At 39.5% G+C, this 17,831-nt stretch overlaps 2 protein-coding genes and 1 long non-coding RNA gene across 10 annotated transcripts in view; 1 reads left to right on the plus strand and 2 right to left on the minus strand.

The window, feature by feature from the left end:
• Positions 1-7,864, plus strand: part of znf526 (zinc finger protein 526) — a 9,405-nt gene extending 1,541 nt beyond the window's left edge. The window contains exons 3-9 of one of the 3 annotated variants that reach the window (XM_016524167.1): positions 530-929; positions 1,027-1,187; positions 2,329-2,436; positions 2,691-3,475; positions 3,572-3,698; positions 4,518-6,080; positions 6,910-7,864. In XM_016524167.1, coding sequence (XP_016379653.1) covers positions 674-929; positions 1,027-1,187; positions 2,329-2,436; positions 2,691-3,475; positions 3,572-3,698; positions 4,518-6,080; positions 6,910-7,071 — 3,162 coding nt within the window. In that variant the 5' untranslated portion in view covers positions 530-673 and the 3' untranslated portion in view covers positions 7,072-7,864. The remainder of the gene's footprint in view (positions 1-529; positions 930-1,026; positions 1,188-2,328; positions 2,437-2,690; positions 3,476-3,571; positions 3,699-4,517; positions 6,081-6,909) is intronic. The other 2 variants (XM_016524169.1, XM_016524168.1) reach the window with 2 other exon arrangements.
• Positions 7,865-9,221: 1,357 nt separating this feature from the next.
• LOC107717431 (protein capicua homolog) overlaps positions 9,222-17,831 on the minus strand; it is a 56,021-nt gene continuing 47,411 nt past the window's right edge. For 5 of the 6 annotated variants that reach the window (XM_016524174.1, XM_016524177.1, XM_016524176.1 and 2 more), the window contains exons 19-22: positions 15,471-15,628; positions 15,220-15,354; positions 15,002-15,127; positions 9,222-11,081 (exon numbers count right to left, since the gene is read on the minus strand). In XM_016524174.1, the coding sequence (XP_016379660.1) occupies positions 10,792-11,081; positions 15,002-15,127; positions 15,220-15,354; positions 15,471-15,628 (709 nt within the window). In that variant the 3' untranslated portion in view covers positions 9,222-10,791. The remainder of the gene's footprint in view (positions 11,082-15,001; positions 15,128-15,219; positions 15,355-15,470; positions 15,629-17,831) is intronic. The other variant, XM_016524175.1, reaches the window with a different exon arrangement.
• LOC107717435 (uncharacterized) lies at positions 14,254-14,438 on the minus strand. Its single transcript, XR_001637314.1, has 2 exons — positions 14,378-14,438; positions 14,254-14,285 (listed from the first exon to the last, which is right to left on the minus strand). It is a non-coding gene; the product is annotated as an uncharacterized LOC107717435 (long non-coding RNA).

Genomic DNA, 17,831 nt, shown 5'->3' on the forward strand with positions numbered 1-17,831 from the left:
TGAAACATTTTTGACTCCAAGGCCTCCTTTGTAGAAGACAGTATTTAGACCCTCCTATAATGTATAGTAATCTATGTGTAATAATCTCAAAATTATGTCAAAATTTTAAGTGTCTTTTAGCAGTTTAATTGGGATTATGTTAATATAACTAAATTTAAATAATACTTATTAGGGCCACTTGGACGTTTGCTGAGGCCTAACTGGTCTGAGGTGGTTTTATGGGTATTTCAAATTAACATTAAAGAGAAAATCAAGTGAAATTGTAAATTTGTGTAGTGATAATCTCAAAGTTTGAATATTTTAAAAATTAAATGAAGGGTGAAAAATTGTGGGACATACTTTGTCCCATGTCTCAATGATCATATAAATTATGTTCATAATATCTATATTATTATTGACCCGTGGAAATCTAATCCTGAATGATAGGTTATGAAATTTAATATGAAAGTGCAAGGCCAGACAATTTGTCTGGGAGTCTTCTGGCATATCTGTATTGCTTAAGTTTTTTATTTATTTTTTATTTTTTTAGGTTGTTTTAGGACTTAGGATTCGTATCGAGCATAAGAATGCAAACTGAACCCAGTGACTGTGACTCATAACCCCAGCACTGCATCTGCTCTTCAGCACACCAAGAGACTTTGCATCTTAACAGGTTTAGCACTGTGCAGTTACCATGAGTGAGCAGGAATATGTGGAGCATCAGTACATGTGCAGTGAGTGCCAGCAGCTCTTTAATACACTGGAGGAGGTGCTGGTGCACCAACAGATCCACACTGGAGCAGAGGGGGACGAGGTCGAGGTCCTCTCGAGCCTTGAGGACTGTGATACTGGGGAGAGCCAGTATCAGTGCCTGGAGTGTGGAGCCATCCTGAGGAACCCAGACGAACTGCTGCTGCATCAAGAGCTGCACATGAGAGAGGCAGGCCAGGGTGAGTGCAGTGTTTAATATGTGTTCTGCTGTACTGTAAGTTTAGTTGGGGTTTTTTGAAATTACATGTAATCGGCACATGAATGCTTTATTTTCAGAGCTATGTGAGGTCACAGAGGTGGATGCTGTCGATGCAGAAGTGCCAATCCAGTATCAGTGTTTGGAATGTCTGGCTCTCTTTGACACACCCGAGCTGTGGTTGGCTCACAGACAGACACACAACAGAAGCAGCACCCACAGCAGCTTGAGCACTGACACAGTGAGTACACACACACACACACACACACACTAATAAACAAGGCTGGGTATCCATGCTGATTCTGATTTGCTCTCAATTTGTTTTGATTAGATTCCAATTCATTTGGGAGTGGCAATGTTCATTTATGTAGGAAAGAAAATCTCTTTCAGCTAATAAGCCTTCTGACTTGGTATATTGTAAAAATGTTTATTTTTAAAACTTCACAACAGAGCCCAGACTATGCAGGTCTGTGGATGCGAGATTTTTATATGTAAAACTACTTCTATAACAATATATACATTTATTATTAAATAATAAACTCCCATGAAAAAGTATTGAAAAGCTTTAAATGTTTTAATATGGCTTAGGTATAAATCAAATAATTTAATGTACACTACTGTTCCAATGTCTGGGGTTGGTTGGTAATGTTTTTTTTAATGTTTTTCAAAAGTCTTATATTCACCAAGGATGCATTGATATAAAAATACAGTAAAAACAGTAATTCTGTAAAACATTATTACAATGTAAAATGTTTTCTTTTTTTTAATATATTTTAAATGGTAAAAATGTAGTTTTTTTCCAGTGTTGGCAAAGCTGAATTTTCAGCATCATTACTCCAGTTATCAGTGTCACATGATCCTTCAGAAATCATTCTAATATATTGATTTGCTGCTCTTGTAACTTATTGTTGAAAATATTTGCAATTTTATGGGAAACCGCGATACATTTTTTTTCAGGATTCTTTGATTAATAGAAAGTTCAAAACAACCGCTTATTTTAAATAGAATTTTTTTTGTAACAATGTAAAAGTCTATACTATCACTTTTGATTACATTACATGTATCCTTGCTGAATAGAAGTATCATTAAAAAACCTTTATCCCAAACTTATAAACACTAGTATAGACAAATGAACAAAAAAAAAAACCCAATTCTAATATCAGCTAATAACTCTTCTCAATAACGTAATAATGCTGTCTAATAGAAGAATGTGTATCTATTAAAACATTAATTGTTCATATCATTAAAAATGTCTACACTGTTATTGCCACAGTGTCAGGTTCTTAAGGTGTTCAACAAACAACTTGCACATACTGCGGAGTCAAATGTTAATCTTGTGATCTTTTTAGCAGTTTCTAATTTAATTTTGTGTTCTGTTTCAGGAATATGTTCTTCAGGCAGATGGTTCAGTCACTCCGCTTCAGTTGCTCAATGTTCAAAATCTAGTTCTGGATGAACAGAAGGCAGGCCAGATCCTGACCTTAGCCCAGGTCTGTTTACATACATACATACAGATATACACACAAAACAAATACATTTTTTAAAGTGGGTTTGTTTTACACCATGATCTAATTAGGAGTGATGCGATAAAATCTATATTTGATTTCTGTTTCTGTCACAGTGGGTAGTCCTACCCACTCATTGGTCTAAAATGTGTGGCAATGTCCTGGCCTATTTCCACATTGTTTGAGGATGTTACAGGTCCCATATTTCCAAACTTACTTTCGTTGCCTTTATTTTTCAGGCTCTTCGAGAGCAAGAAAATCCATCTAAAACTGCAGCCCCTCACAGGACTATGCTAGTACCAGCCAACGCTTCCCTGCCTGGCTCCACCTCTGCGATGCTCCGCCTACAGTTCTGCTCCGCCCAAGCGATCGCTGATGGTTCTGCTTCAGCTACTCTCCGCAAAGCTAAACTCCTCGCCCCTCTCTTACCCGCCGATCCTATCCGGCTGGACAATGTGACCACTTTTAACCTCCTCCCTTCCTCTGGTCAGGTGAACACGTTAAAGAAGGAAAATGAGGAGATTTTAATTATCCATCCTTATGAGTGTTCTGAGTGTAATCTGCTGTTTAGCACACCAGAGGATTTCCTTCAACACCAGGGGGAGCACTTCTTAGGCCAGGACAAAGAGAGTGGGGACACTGGGGTGATGGTGGGGTATGAAGACCGTTCTGGGGCTAAGGAAGATGAAGGAAGAAGCGATGGATCCGAAGAGGTCAGCAAAGTTGGCAAAGTTATTGCTGGGAGGCATACATACACTGCCCGCTCAGCTGGTTTGGGTTTGACGCCGCCACCCAGCAATCTTCGGTGTGAGGAGTGCAAAAGAACGTTCACCTCTGCCAATCGGCTTGTGGCGCACCTTCGAGTGCATGAACAAGGAACACACGAGTGCCCAGAGTGTGACAAAGTGTTTAAAAAGTTGGTGTCCCTTCAGACTCACATGCGCACACACTCTGGTGAGGCACGTTTTCTGTGTGTGGACTGTGGACATGGTTTTACCACAGAAATGACTCTTATGATACACAGGTAATAAATACAAACTATAGTCAAACATCAAAAGTTGCTCGTGATTTGGGTTCTCTGTCATCAAAACTAATTTTTCTTTCGCTTTTCCCGCTTTAGGAAATCCCATACATCTGAGCCACTGCACAAATGCCCATTTTGTGCTAAAACTTTCACCAACATGACGAAGTTCTTGTACCATCGTCGCACTCACCGAGCACGCGAGCCGACCGAACCAGTCTCTCAGGTAATAGTTGACTTAATGAAGGAAATTAGCTATGCACAACATCAGTATCATATTGGTTATCAGCTGATATATGAGATTACATTTGTTGTTAACTGCATTCGTATTGGTCAATATTGGATATATATTTGCTGATATTTAATTGTTTATGCTCATTTCCCCTATAATTACATTTAGATGTCTTTGCCCTAATCAAAATTAAATTAGATTTTTAAAAACGTTAAGGATGCACCGATTTTGGCTGATAATCAATAAATGCCTCATATTAAAATTTTTACACTATATTGTGTATAATGTAAATAAAAATAAAACCTTAAAGTATACAAGGGAATTTAGGCATTAAGACATAATAATGTACACAATGAAAAACAGACATTCATTTCACATTCATTTTTAACAGTGTTAAATAATTTCAAAGTTAATTTGAATGTTAAAATAGAGAAAGTGGTCATGTGCAAATAAATATTCAGTATTGGTGATGCATATACAATATTTAAAAAGTAAAAATTCATAAATTAAAAAATCTGTAATATCTGCCAATAACCAATAATGTACAGATATATTATTAATTCGTAGAAAAGCACCAATAACTTAACAGAACTGAATTACTATAATTGAATTCTTACATATTTGCACTGAGGTCAGTCTTCTCATTTCCCATGCAATTTGAAAAATGCACACATTTAGTGCTATTGTTCATTTTATTCACACACTGCAGAACCTATTAATTACACAATGGCCTAATATATACTTTTTCCTTAAAAAGGGAACTGAATGTGACCGTTGAATTGTGAGATTAATTCAACCATCTCCGCTTTGCAGTTTGTACTGGCCCAGCAGTCACCTCTCTCTATCATCCAAAGAGCAAGAGAACGCGAGGCTGCTTGGAGGAAAGAAAGACATGCGGTGACAATTCCTCCTGTGAAAGATGACAGAAAAGAATCCAGTGACACAGGTCCTGTGCTCATTGAAGGTATTGCAGTGGTTTCCCAGTCTTCAGAGCCAACAGAAAATGGGCTTCATGCTGAACCCTCAAACACAGAACAAACCCCAAATGGAGGGAAAATGCTGACATTCGACCCCAACCATTCAACTACTGCCCGTGTGGAACCAAGTAAACACGGGACTCCTGCTGAGGAAGAACCAAAGTTCCCTTGCTCTATTTGTAAAAAAAGATTCCCCTCACAGGTCCGTCTGTTGCGTCATCGCCGAACGACTCATACCACCGAACGGCGTTTTAAATGCAACATCTGCGGGAAACCGTTCAAGAAGCAGATCCATCTGCGAAACCACCTGCGCACGCACACGGGCGAGCGGCCGTTCCAGTGCAGCGTGTGTGGAAAGACCTTTTCCTCTCTTGCAAATCTTTCCCGTCATGGACTCACACACACAGGAGTCCGTCCGTACCGGTGTGACATTTGCCACAAAGCCTTCAGCCAATCGTCAAATCTTCGTCAACACCGTCAGCATCTTCACAGCAATGTGACGCCCTCACCCTGTCCAGACTGCTCCGCTACCTTTATCCGTCCTGCTAAACTTGTAGCTCATCGTTTTCTTCACCACCCAGGGTCACCAGCACCTTACCCCTGCCCGCACTGTTCCGAGGGGTTCTTGCGCAAGCGTCAACGAGACCTTCATTGCCTGGAGGAGCATCCCAACTTGACTCAGCTACACAGTATCTCCCAGGACTCCCAGGTTAGCCAACAGGGCTCGATGGATAATACAGAGCAACTAAGCGCTCCTTCGATGACGAAACCTAATCTGGATTGCACTATTTGTGGTAAGCGATTAAATTCTCCTGCAAATCTCCGCCTGCACCAGCTAAGTCACGGACTTGGGCCCGGCCGGCCTCGAGGCTCAAGCTCCGCCACTGGCAAGTCTCATCCCTGTCCGGTCTGTGGAAAACTCTTTGGTTCAGCCTCAAGCGTTACACTACACCAGAGAGTACACACCGGTGAGCGTCCGTATCCTTGCGTGATCTGCGGAAAACGGTTTCGCCAGAACACACACCTGCGGGAGCACCTTCGCACGCATTCGGGCGAGCGTCCGTTCCGGTGCGAGTTCTGCGATAAGGGCTTCGTGCAGAGCATGCATCTGGCGGAACACCGGCGTACACACACGGGTGAGCGGCCGCATGCTTGCGGTGAATGTGGAAAGACCTTCAAGACGGTTTCGAACCTTAGGAACCATCGGAAGACCCACAATCGCACCCAAAAGCAACAAGAGCCAGAACATAGCGCAGAAGCAGTGGCTGCAGAATCTCAAACAGCAACTGTTGCTGTTGTGGAAGCTTCTGAGATGGACCTGGTACCAGCCTTCTGCCAACAAGAGGTGCAGCTTGGACAACCCCAAGTCATTCAGATACAAACATCCAACCTGACACAGGTAGGAAACGGTTACTTTTGTGTGTTAGAACTGGGAATCGATTTCCAAAAAAACAGATTTGCAAGGCATTTGGAATTGAAAATCTATCGCAAAGGTCGGAAAAATGCGAATTTTTCGCATTTAATAGTCTTTTTCAGTTCAATACAGCTAATGATTAATACGCCTCTCGGTCGCTCACTGTAGTGATGGATGGTCAGTTTCAACTAATCGACTCAAAAAATGTTTGCAGCTGATCTTTTACATTGTACGTATTATTAACAACTCAGTATCATGGTATGCCGTGCAGAAACATTCAAATAAAGCCATATGTATGAACACATATTGCTGATTAAGATGACTTTCATTCACTTAAGTTCCTGCATGTTGAATAGCATACAACTTACAAATATGATTAGATTGTCTTCAACATGTCTCCTAAATTAAAGTTTTGCTCCTAAAACGTTTTAGGTGTCTAAAATATATAGAATGAACTAATCTTGTAAACTCAAGAGTGAAACTGGCTTGTTCGGTAGTCCACAATGGAAAGATTTGAGGGGTGCTCCGAACTACATGGAAAGATAATAGATGATGCTGGTAATATTAAATACTAAGAAAGTTTAAAAGGAAGGTAAGCCTTCATATCATATATCCAAGCAATATTAGGTGAACATGTTCCTCCAATCTTAAAAAAAGAAAAGAAAACAAAAGCGAGGAGTCGATTCCATAGCAAGTTCTAGAACCATGAATCAGAATCAATGCCGAAATATTTGGAAACCGCCCTACTGTGTGTGTGTTTGCTATAGTTTTGCATGTGCACAAAATAATGGTTTATATTTTCTCAATGTTTCAGACTCAGGGAACTCCCACTATTATGTTTAATGAGCTTGGAGAGACTATAGCCATCATTGAGACGAGCGGAGACCTGGCAGAGGCCATCGAGCTGTACCACACAGCAATGGAGAGTGGCATCAACATGGAGGCCATCACTGTGGACAACCTGCAGTTAATGTGAGAGAAGTGAAGAACAGTGCAGCACTCCAGTGGCCATCATCTTGGTGATTTGAAGATTGTGATTAAAAGAAGAACATAAGTGGGTCAGAACAAGTGCAGAGAGAAAAAAACAGGGAAAGCAGAGATTGAGGAAGTGTTCCATATTCAAGACATTGTAGTCATTTCCATTGAATGTGTGAACAAGCGTACCTCAAATAGCCACTCTAGTCCATCCTTTCAGATATTTTTCAGCCTTATTTTCAATTTTTAAAGACATTTTTGCAAAATAATTTCAGCTAACAATCTTAAAAGAGGGCTGATATTAGAGGTGCAACTGAAAGGCTCAAATCTGTGATAGGATGTCTCCTGTTTTGGGACAAGAAATGGACAGTCTGTCTTACTGATGACACACTGCATGACACTCTCGTTCTGACATTTGGACAGCCAGATGGAGGGTATGAAGGCACAGATTTCACCTGTGGACAGTAGAGCAGGTTGATAACACAGGATGGTGTGTAATGATTCCCGGTTAACGTTCTGACCTGCAGTTCTTGGGAGGAGGTAGTTTAAGGGCACTCACCTGAAGAACAAAACAACAGGGCAGAGGAAGTTCAAAACGAGTGCTAATCATGGACAGATATTATGCACCATCACTACAATGGACAATGAATTCACATGTATTTCCATCTCTCGATCTGTACACTGAATGTTTGTAGCATTTTTAATGTTATGATGCTGATTTGGAGAAGTGTTACAAATAAACTTAAACAGTTTGTCTCCCTTGTGTAATTTCTTTGAGGAAGTGGTGTTACAACAGCAATCATGATGTCACCTTAAAGGGATAGGTCAGGGGTAGGCAAGTTCGGTCCTAGAGAGCCGCAGTCCTGCAGAGTTCAGCTCCAACCCTGAAAAAAAAAACTCACCTGCCTATAGCCTTAGTAATCCTGAAGACACTGATTAGCTTGTTCAGGTGTGTTTGATTAGGGTTGGAGCTGAACTCTGCAGGACTGCGACTCTAGGACCGAACTTGCCTACCCCTGGGATAGGTCATTCTGTCATCATTTATTCACCACCTCGTGTTGTTGTAAACCTGTACGACTTTCTTCTGCAGAACAAAGAGAAGATATTTGGAATGTTTCAATGTTCTTAGTAGATGCAATCCAAGTCAAAGAGGGCCAAAGCAACACTGGACCCCACTGACTTTCATTGTTTGGACAAAACCACACTGAGACATTTTTGAAAATAACATTTTTGTGATCCAGAGAAGAAAAAAAGTCACAGGTTTGAAACTATTTAAGTAAATGATCATAGAATGTTCTTCTTGAGTGAATGAAAGTAAATCTTTAAATTTGTTCTGATGTTACATGGAATTCATTGGTTTCTCCATACTGCAATTGGCTAGAATGTAGAGATGTGATAAAAAACTAACCACAATATAATGTTACTAATACTTGCGTATTTAAACACCCAATCATTCATTTATTCTTAATGGTCACATCTTATAACTTGATGTACCATTCAGGCATACTCCAACTCAAAACTTCCCGCACAAAAATAGATCACAGTGAAGTTTTAAACAGTTGCGCTCCGAAAAAAAAAAAAAAATTAAAATGAACATCTATGACGTCACCCAATCAATGTCCAATGAAGAGTTATTATTTCCTCAATCTTTTTACTTATAACGAAGAGTCTGTTTCATTGAACATCTATTTATTTGTTTACTGAGAGATACAGTTAAAATCTTTCTTGGGTACGTAAATCAGCAAAACAAGGTAACGCAATAAGAACAGTTTATAACCATATTTCTTTATTTCCCCTTTTGTTATACAATTTCTTGTTACTGGCTTTGTTTCTTCCAACAATGTTTTTGTTGATGCTTTTTAATCTTATAACTTGATGTACCATTCAGGCATACTCCAACTCAAAACTTCCCGCACAAAAATAGATCACAGTGAAGTTTTAAACAGTTGCGCTCCGAAAAAAAAAAAAAAATTAAAATGCACATCTATGACGTCACCCAATCAATGTCCAATGAAGAGTTATTATTTCCTCAATCTTTTTACTTATAACGAAGAGTCTGTTTCATTGAACATCTATTTATTTGTTTACTGAGAGATACAGTTAAAATCTTTCTTGGGTACGTAAATCAGCAAAACAAGGTAACGCAATAAGAACAGTTTATAACCATATTTCTTTATTTCCCCTTTTGTTATACAATTTCTTGTTACTGGCTTTGTTTCTTCCAACAATGTTTTTGTTGATGCTTTTTATTGTGATGCTTGAGTCTTTGGACTCTTACTGTATTTATGTACAACAAAGACCAGTGCTGCAAGAGAAGATCATCTGTGGCCTCTCAGTCCCACCTCATAGCCTTAAAGTGATTGAGAAAAAACGATAAAGTGACAGTAATGTAAGTGGCAAATCGAAATAATAAAAAACATGTACAACTACCAGAAAGATGTTTGGAGTGTCTAACAATAAAGGCTTACGTAATTGCTTCCTGGTAAGAAATAAAACATTGTGAATATCAAGATAAAAAGTGTAAGAGAAAAGGTTTAAAAAAAGGTAGTGGAAGTGCCTCTGGGAGCAAGGGAAGAGGGCGAACTCGTCCCTCCGTTTCTGCTAAAGAAAGAGTATATTAATAAGAATATAGTATATATATATAGGTTATAAGGATCAGATCCACAAGAACAACAAAGCATTAATAAGAACAGTAATAATGAGATTTTATAACATAATGACCTGTATCATTACGTGTTGAAAAATCAGTTTCTCCTCTAAAAAGTTAATAAAATTCTTATAGTAAATTCTTAAGAATATATTCCCTACATTCTCTTTGCTCCGTGCTTCACCAGCTCATGAAAAGTTGAATAAAAAAGGCAGGGAAAGAAATGCTTAAATATGTGGAATTTCTTAATATATGGAAAAACATAAATCAATGGCAATGATGTGCCTGTTGACTTCCCCTTCCATGACCTTTTTCCTTCATGGCTTGCCAATCAGATGCTTTGGAATGACTCCAGTTTGATTGACAACCGTTAAAAGTCAATCATAGGACGAAAAGTTTACGAATGGCAGCGCAAAGTCTCTCGCCGAAGGTTTTCAGTGCCTTAACAAAGCTCTCTGTGAAAAGTCTTCAAATATTAAAACACCACAGAAGAAAAAAAATCAAAAATAAAAGTCCAACAAGTCTTCATTATCACTTAAACGCAGCCAGTGGAGGCCCGCCTCACAATGACTGGCAGTAACCCACAAACCAATAAAAAAACACCTGTGGCCAAGCTACTGCCAATCAGGCCGTACGAACACAACTCAGTCTGAAAAGGGATGGGGTGCCCTCGCACGTCCCGCCTTTCTAGAGGCATCAGCAGCACTGTGACTTCACTGGCGTACAGGACAGGCCCACAGTCCTCTAGTTTCAAAGTCCAAATGAAGCCTAATGACTAAGATAATGCTGTAAATTCAAGAGTGTATATTCAAGAGTGTCTGTGTTTATGTAGGCAAGTGTCTGAATGTAAAGTTTTCATAATTCAACATCACGTAAAATACTGAGAAGTTTCAAAACCCCAAAGTGTTTTGAGGCATCTCCCCCATCTGCTCCATATACATACAAATTTTGCTCTTGCTTTTTCTCTCTATGTCCTTCGGAGGCAGTCATAGCAGAGACAAGACAACAAATGTAGATCATGCAGATGTTGAGGGGAGACATCTGGTCTTCAAGCCATCCATTTTCCCATCAACCTCATCTGCTGGTGTCCTGTGAATCGCCAGCATTTCTGGGCTCCTCCGAGCTGTTCTGCTCACCCTCCCGCTCGGCCTTTTTTTCCTGAGGCTCTGCCCCTATAGCTAGGTCACTGGCCGCCGCCGCCCCAGAAGGTCCTGGTAATGAGGAAACATCAAAAATGCCTGCCCATTCCGACGGAGCTGCCGTTTGCATGATCTTTTGCCGGACCTCACGGATCTTGAGCTGTAAACACACCTTAGTGGGGAAGATATCAGCGTATCGTGCCTGGAATGCTGCAGTAGCTTGAGCTATTGATCGAGAGAGGGGCGAAAGGGGGAGAGAAAGAGAGTATTAGACGAAAGAAAATTCTGAAAGTGTTTTTATCTAATGCAGGGGTTTTTGGCCTTTATAATCTCAGATGTTCCTCTCAGCCAATTTAAAGGGATACTTCACCCAAAAATGAAAATTCTGTCATTAATTACTCACCCTGAAGTCGTTTCAAACCTGTAAGACCTTCGTTCTTCTTCGGAACACAAATCAAGATGTTTTTGATGCATTCTGAGAGCTCTCTGACCCTCCCATAGAAAGCAAGGATCCTTACATGATCAAGGCTCAGAAACATAGCAAGGTGATCGTTAAAATAATCCATGTGACATCAGTGGTTCACCCGTAATTTTACGAAGCTACGAGAATACTTTTTGTGTGCAAAGAAAACAAAAATAATGACTTTATTCAACAATTCGTCTCCTCCGCGTCACCCTAGCGCCATTTTGGAGAGTATCACATACGTAAACAACGTATGCTGTTCTGTGTCAGCAGCACCGTACGTGGATACGCTGTTTACATCGTTTAGTTTGATCTGAACGTAAATAATGTATCCGCGCGCATATGTTGCATACATTGTTTATGTATGTGATACTCTCCAAAATGGCGCTAGGGTGACGCGGAGGAGACGAATTGTTGAATAAAGTCATTATTTTTGTTTTCTTTGCGCACAAAAATGATTCTCGTAGCTTCGTAAAATTACGGTTGAACCACTGATGTCACATGGATTATTTTAACAATCTCCTTGCTACGATTCTGAGCCTTGATCATGTAAGGATCCTTGCTGTCTATGGGAGGGTCAGAGAGCTTTCAGAATGCATCAAAAATATCTTGATTTGTGTTCCGAAGAAGAACGAAGGTCTTACAGGTTTGGAACCACATGTGAGTAATTAATGACAGAATTTTCATTTTTGGGTGAACTATCCCTTTAAGGACCAGCAACATAAAAATCAGAACAAGATTCTCTTAACAAGTTCTGACTTCAATTTTGTTCTCTTTCTCACACAAAGCCACTGCAAGGCTTCAGAAGTGTAAATGTTTTACGATGCATTGATGGTCCTTTTTGAAGCTTCAGTCAAATTTTTTTTTTGTAACTGCATGAAAAAGCGTGACCAGAATTTCTCAATTTTTGTTCAATAGACATGCTAGGAATGACGTGATAGTGAAAAAATTTGATGTTTATTTATTTAATTCCTTTAATATTGCGAACTATGCATTAGGGCTGGATGATATGGCCAAAAATACAATCACAATATAAATTTACTATAAATGTGGACATGCTTTCCACATGTGTGTTAGACCATGAGAATGAATAGAAACTTGTTTTTTAACTCCCAAGAAAACCATTTTATTTTCCCATAAATTCTGTTGAACTTCGTTTTATGATTTATTATAATTTATCAATCAAAAATGGTGTCTAATAAAATGTAACAACAATTTAATGAATCTTTTAAAATGTAATAAAATGAAAATATAACAATTATTTACAACAAAACATTTAAATTAAATTAATAAATTAAAACATGGACTAAAAATATCTTGGATGTATGATATTCCTTACAAATAATTATAATATAATATCTGTATTTATTTATATATTTATTATTATTTAGTAATTTATTAGTAATACATAGTAATATATTAGAAATATAGCAATATAAGATAAACTAAACTTATTTCGTCAGTTTGTCGTGAAGATCTTTGAGTGTCAGTGTGTATTTAGGGCCTTTCGCACCACGGGAACCTTTTCATAGTACCAGAACTAATTGTGGAACTACCCACTTTTTGGCGTTTTCGCACCGCCGATTTTAGTACCGGTGCGATTTTTTAGTACGGGTGCGATTTTAGTACCGGACTGCCTTTTTCGAGAACCAAATTAGCTCCTACTCCGGAGCAGGGTCTAACCAGCACTGAATAGTGTTATGTCAATAGCATCCATTTTGGTTAAGATTTGTGCTGTAATTGGTTTGTTCTTCATTTTACTTCTGTGCTGTCTGTAAGCTGTGTGGGTGGTACAGTAACAGTACTCTATAAAAGTGTGTGCGTTACCTGAGGGGAAGAAGCCATGCTCCTGGAATAGCTGCATGACAAGAGCTCTCCTCTGATCAAGAGTTCTCCTGAGAGAGGAGTAGGGCACCTTCTCAAACTCCAGCTCCCCCAGAACATCCTCTCCATCTGTACCAGACATCGCTTTACGTATACGTCGACATTCCATGTCCATTATTTTGAAACCCGCGAGACACAACAAAAACACAGCTCCGATCACAGCGTCCTCGATCCTCCTGTTGTTAATGTTGTTCTTCTTTGTTTCTATTGTTGAACGCCGCACACAAATGACGTCGCTGTTGACCGGCTTACGTCACTTCTTAGTACACACTGTTGGTGCGAATGCAACCCTTTAAATAGTACTGGGAAATAGTTCGCGCAAAATCGTCCCAGTACTTTAGTACTGTACATTTAGTTCTGGAACTAAAGCGGTGCGAAAGGCCCTTTTGATGGTAGTTTCTCTTCGTGTGAAGTGACTCAGAGCTGCTAGATAAGAGGCTGTTTCTTTTGATAATTTTTTTAAAAAAGTTATAGTTTATAATAGCTAGATTTAGAAATACATCTGAAACATTCATAATATATATTTATTTTTTTACTATAATATATATTTTATATTTTAAGATTCCATTAGTCTTGTATCTCTCCAAGGACCCCCGGTTGAAATCCATGGGTCTAATGCAGGGCTGCCCAAACTCGGTCCTGGAGGGCCGGTGTCCTGCAGAGTTTAGCTCCAACTTGCCTCAACACACCTGCCTTTAAGTTTCTAGTATGCCTAGTAAGAGCTTGATTAGCTGGTTCAGGTATGTTTAATTGGGGTTGGAGCTAAACTCTTCAGGACACCGGCCCTCCAGGACCGAGTTTGGACACCCCTGGTCTAATGAATAGTGTTATGTCAATAGCATCCATTTTGGTTAAGATTTGTGCTGTAATTGGTTTGTTCTTCATTTTACTTCTGTGCTGTCTGTAAGCTGTGTGGGTGGTACAGTAACAGTACTCTATAAAAGTGTGTGCGTTACCTGAGGGGAAGAAGCCATGCTCCTGGAATAGCTGCATGACAAGAGCTCTCCTCTGATCAAGAGTTCTCCTGAGAGAGGAGTAGGGCACCTTATCAAACTCCAGCTCCCCCAGAACATCCTCTCCATCTGTACCAGATAGAGAGAGAATTATAATGTAGTTGAATCAGGATAATATAGGCTGCAAAATGATGACGGTTTTGTGGGTGGTGAAGTATTACCTGGCCTATCAAAGGTGAAAATGTCCCCCTCACACTTTGCAGCGCTTTTAGGTGTGTTTGGTAGTTTCTCTTCGTGTGAAGTGACTCAGAGCTGCTAGATAAGAGGCTGTTTCTTTTGATAATTTTTTTAAAAAAGTTATAGTTTATAATAGCTAGATTTAGAAATACATCTGAAACATTCATAATATATATTTATTTTTTTACTATAATATATATTTTATATTTTAAGATTCCATTAGTCTTGTATCTCTCCAAGGACCCCCGGTTGAAATCCATGGGTCTAATGCAGGGCTGCCCAAACTCGGTCCTGGAGGGCCGGTGTCCTGCAGAGTTTAGCTCCAACTTGCCTCAACACACCTGCCTTTAAGTTTCTAGTATGCCTAGTAAGAGCTTGATTAGCTGGTTCAGGTATGTTTAATTGGGGTTGGAGCTAAACTCTTCAGGACACCGGCCCTCCAGGACCGAGTTTGGACACCCCTGGTCTAATGAATAGTGTTATGTCAATAGCATCCATTTTGGTTAAGATTTGTGCTGTAATTGGTTTGTTCTTCATTTTACTTCTGTGCTGTCTGTAAGCTGTGTGGGTGGTACAGTAACAGTACTCTATAAAAGTGTGTGCGTTACCTGAGGGGAAGAAGCCATGCTCCTGGAATAGCTGCATGACAAGAGCTCTCCTCTGATCAAGAGTTCTCCTGAGAGAGGAGTAGGGCACCTTATCAAACTCCAGCTCCCCCAGAACATCCTCTCCATCTGTACCAGATAGAGAGAGAATTATAATGTAGTTGAATCAGGATAATATAGGCTGCAAAATGATGACGGTTTTGTGGGTGGTGAAGTATTACCTGGCCTATCAAAGGTGAAAATGTCCCCCTCACACTTTGCAGCGCTTTTAGGTGTGTTTGGCTCTGAACTGCAGCTAGATCTGCGGCGGCTTTTCCTTTTTGGAGAGATGGGATCTTCTGTGGATGAGTCGAGGTCTGTGGAAAGGGGGATTGAGGGCTAGCTGATTTGTGATTTGAAAGGCATGAACAAATGAACTGACCCAGCTATAGTTAGATTTCACATTGAGTTGTTAGAGAGGTCTGAATCTTACTCTCACCGGTGGAGTTTTTCCTCTTCCTGCGGTAGCTGCCCAGTATGGCTCGTGGGGAAGTGGCCAGACTCTGCAGGGTTGGAGAGGGCAGAACCTCCTCTGGACGGAATTCTGGCAGCTCTGCAAAGCGCTCCTCAAAGTACACTTCTGACAGGACCCTGCACACATCACCAATCACAAGATTTTGACTACTCTATACATAGAGTGGGGTCCAAAATCTGAAATCACATTATTTATTTTTTTTCCCCATTTAAACCTGGAAATAAATAGGAATGCAATTGGTAACACTTTATTTTAAGGTCCAATTCTCACTATTAACTAGTTGCTTATTAGCATGCATGTTACTAGCATATAGGCATATTGGTTTATTAGTACTTACAAAGCACATATTAATGCCTTATTCTGCATGACCATATTTTAGAACCCTTAATCCGACCCCATACTTAAACTTAAGAACTACCTTACTAACTATTAATAAGCAGCAAATTAAGAGTTTGAGGCAAAAATCATAGTTAGTAGGTAGTTAAAAGTGAGAATTGGTCCCCAAACTAAAGTGTGACCATGCAATTAATTAATTTGTTAAAATATTTACGATTCTGCACCAAGTCACTAATCAAATTAACACTTTGAGTCACTTATAATAGGAAATTCATTAAAATTTGTCATTTCTAAATACAATTATTCACTAAAACTGTTATAATAATAACATAATTTGTAATGACAAAAATCCAATGCAAAATTATTTTCTAATTAGGATTTTCCCTATTGATCTATTGTCACATTTACATTTGTTGAGAGAATTTACGTGAAATCCAGTCTTTTCAATAGGAATTAGTGCTGTCAAACGATTAATCGCGATTAATCACATCCAAAATAAAAGTTTTTGTTTATATTTATTATGTATCAACCCTCTACATTGAGAGTAAATCACTCGCATATGCGACTAAATCTTCACTCTGGGCGACTAAATGATGTCTAATATTAGCCACTGGCTAATAAATTCTCAGATTTTTTTTAAAATTCTCAGCCAGTGAGTTGGAGGCTATGTATAAGTTTAGCACAGTTATATTTTTACTCGCCGAACACACTGACTGAGCGCTTCAGAGTTTCACTCTCCGTCAAGAGATCTGTGCTATTTTTCAGTTCATCTGAATGGACGTGCAATGCTCCTGTATTTGACGTACCGTCAACTCTAGTGTGAAGGCGCACGACTCGCCGTTCACTTTGTTTCATACACACACAGAGAGAGAGAGAGAGAGAGAGAGAGAGAGAGAGAGAGGCTAAAAATTATGATTAAATTATAATTAAATTATGGCTAAAAATCTTTGACAGCATCATCAAACCCATTCTTCTATACGGTTGTGAAATCTGGGGCCCCAAATTTAAATTAAACTATACATCTTGGGATAAAAACCCCACTGAAATGTTCCACCTGGAGTTCTGCAAGAACATCCTGGGACTCCACAGAAACGCCCCTAGTCTCGGCTGCAGGGCAGAATTGGGCAGATTCCCCCTTCTAGCAGAAATCCAGAAGAGAACAGCAAAGTTCTGGTTCCATCTATCAGACACACTGACAGATGATGACCATCACTGCGCTCTTACTTACAGGGCAGGACACCCAGAGAGTGACCCCATGCACTATTTAGTGGAAAAACACCAACTCAGTTCAACAATTCAGTTAAGACACGTTAAGACAAGTTAAAGAGATTGGAAAAATAAACCAGGAAGAATATCCATTATTGGCAGATCAAAGTAGCACAAATGAACAAATTAAAGTACTTCTACAGATTAAAGACTGGTTATCAATTGGCACCTTACTTGATCAAAATGAAAGACTATAGTCAGAGAAAGCTTCTGACGAAGTATCGTCTGAGTGAGCACAATCTGAGTGTGGAGACGGGCCGACACAAACAGAGCTGGAGAGAGAGAGAGCTCCGACTGTGTTCTCACTGCACAGAGGGACTCGTAGAGGACGAGCTGCACTTCCTCACACACTGCAGCAAATATAAACACATCAGAGACACTTATTTTACACAAATAGCTCAAATTGTGCCTGAATTCCAGCAGGCGAGCCACATAGACAAACTCTGTTATATTTTGGGAGAGAATGAAAAGTGTATCCACCTGGCAGCGCAGTATGTATCCTCCTGCCATATTATGAGGGACAAAGGCTAAACCCCCTTTTCTTTATCAATGCTCTCTGTAAATAAGTACCTTGTATTTGCTATTGTTTTTTTTTACTATCTATATGCCTGTATAATTTGTTTGCTGTTAATTGCTTTGGCAACATTGTGCTGTTCCACAGTCATGCCAATAAAGCTCATTTGAATTGAATTGAATTGAATTGAGAGAGAGAGAGAG

The sequence above is a fragment of the Sinocyclocheilus rhinocerous genome, unplaced genomic scaffold (genome assembly GCF_001515625.1).
Source record: "Sinocyclocheilus rhinocerous isolate Xijiao unplaced genomic scaffold, SAMN03320098_v1.1 scaffold1622, whole genome shotgun sequence".
NCBI classification, from domain to species: Eukaryota; Metazoa; Chordata; class Actinopteri; order Cypriniformes; family Cyprinidae; genus Sinocyclocheilus; species Sinocyclocheilus rhinocerous.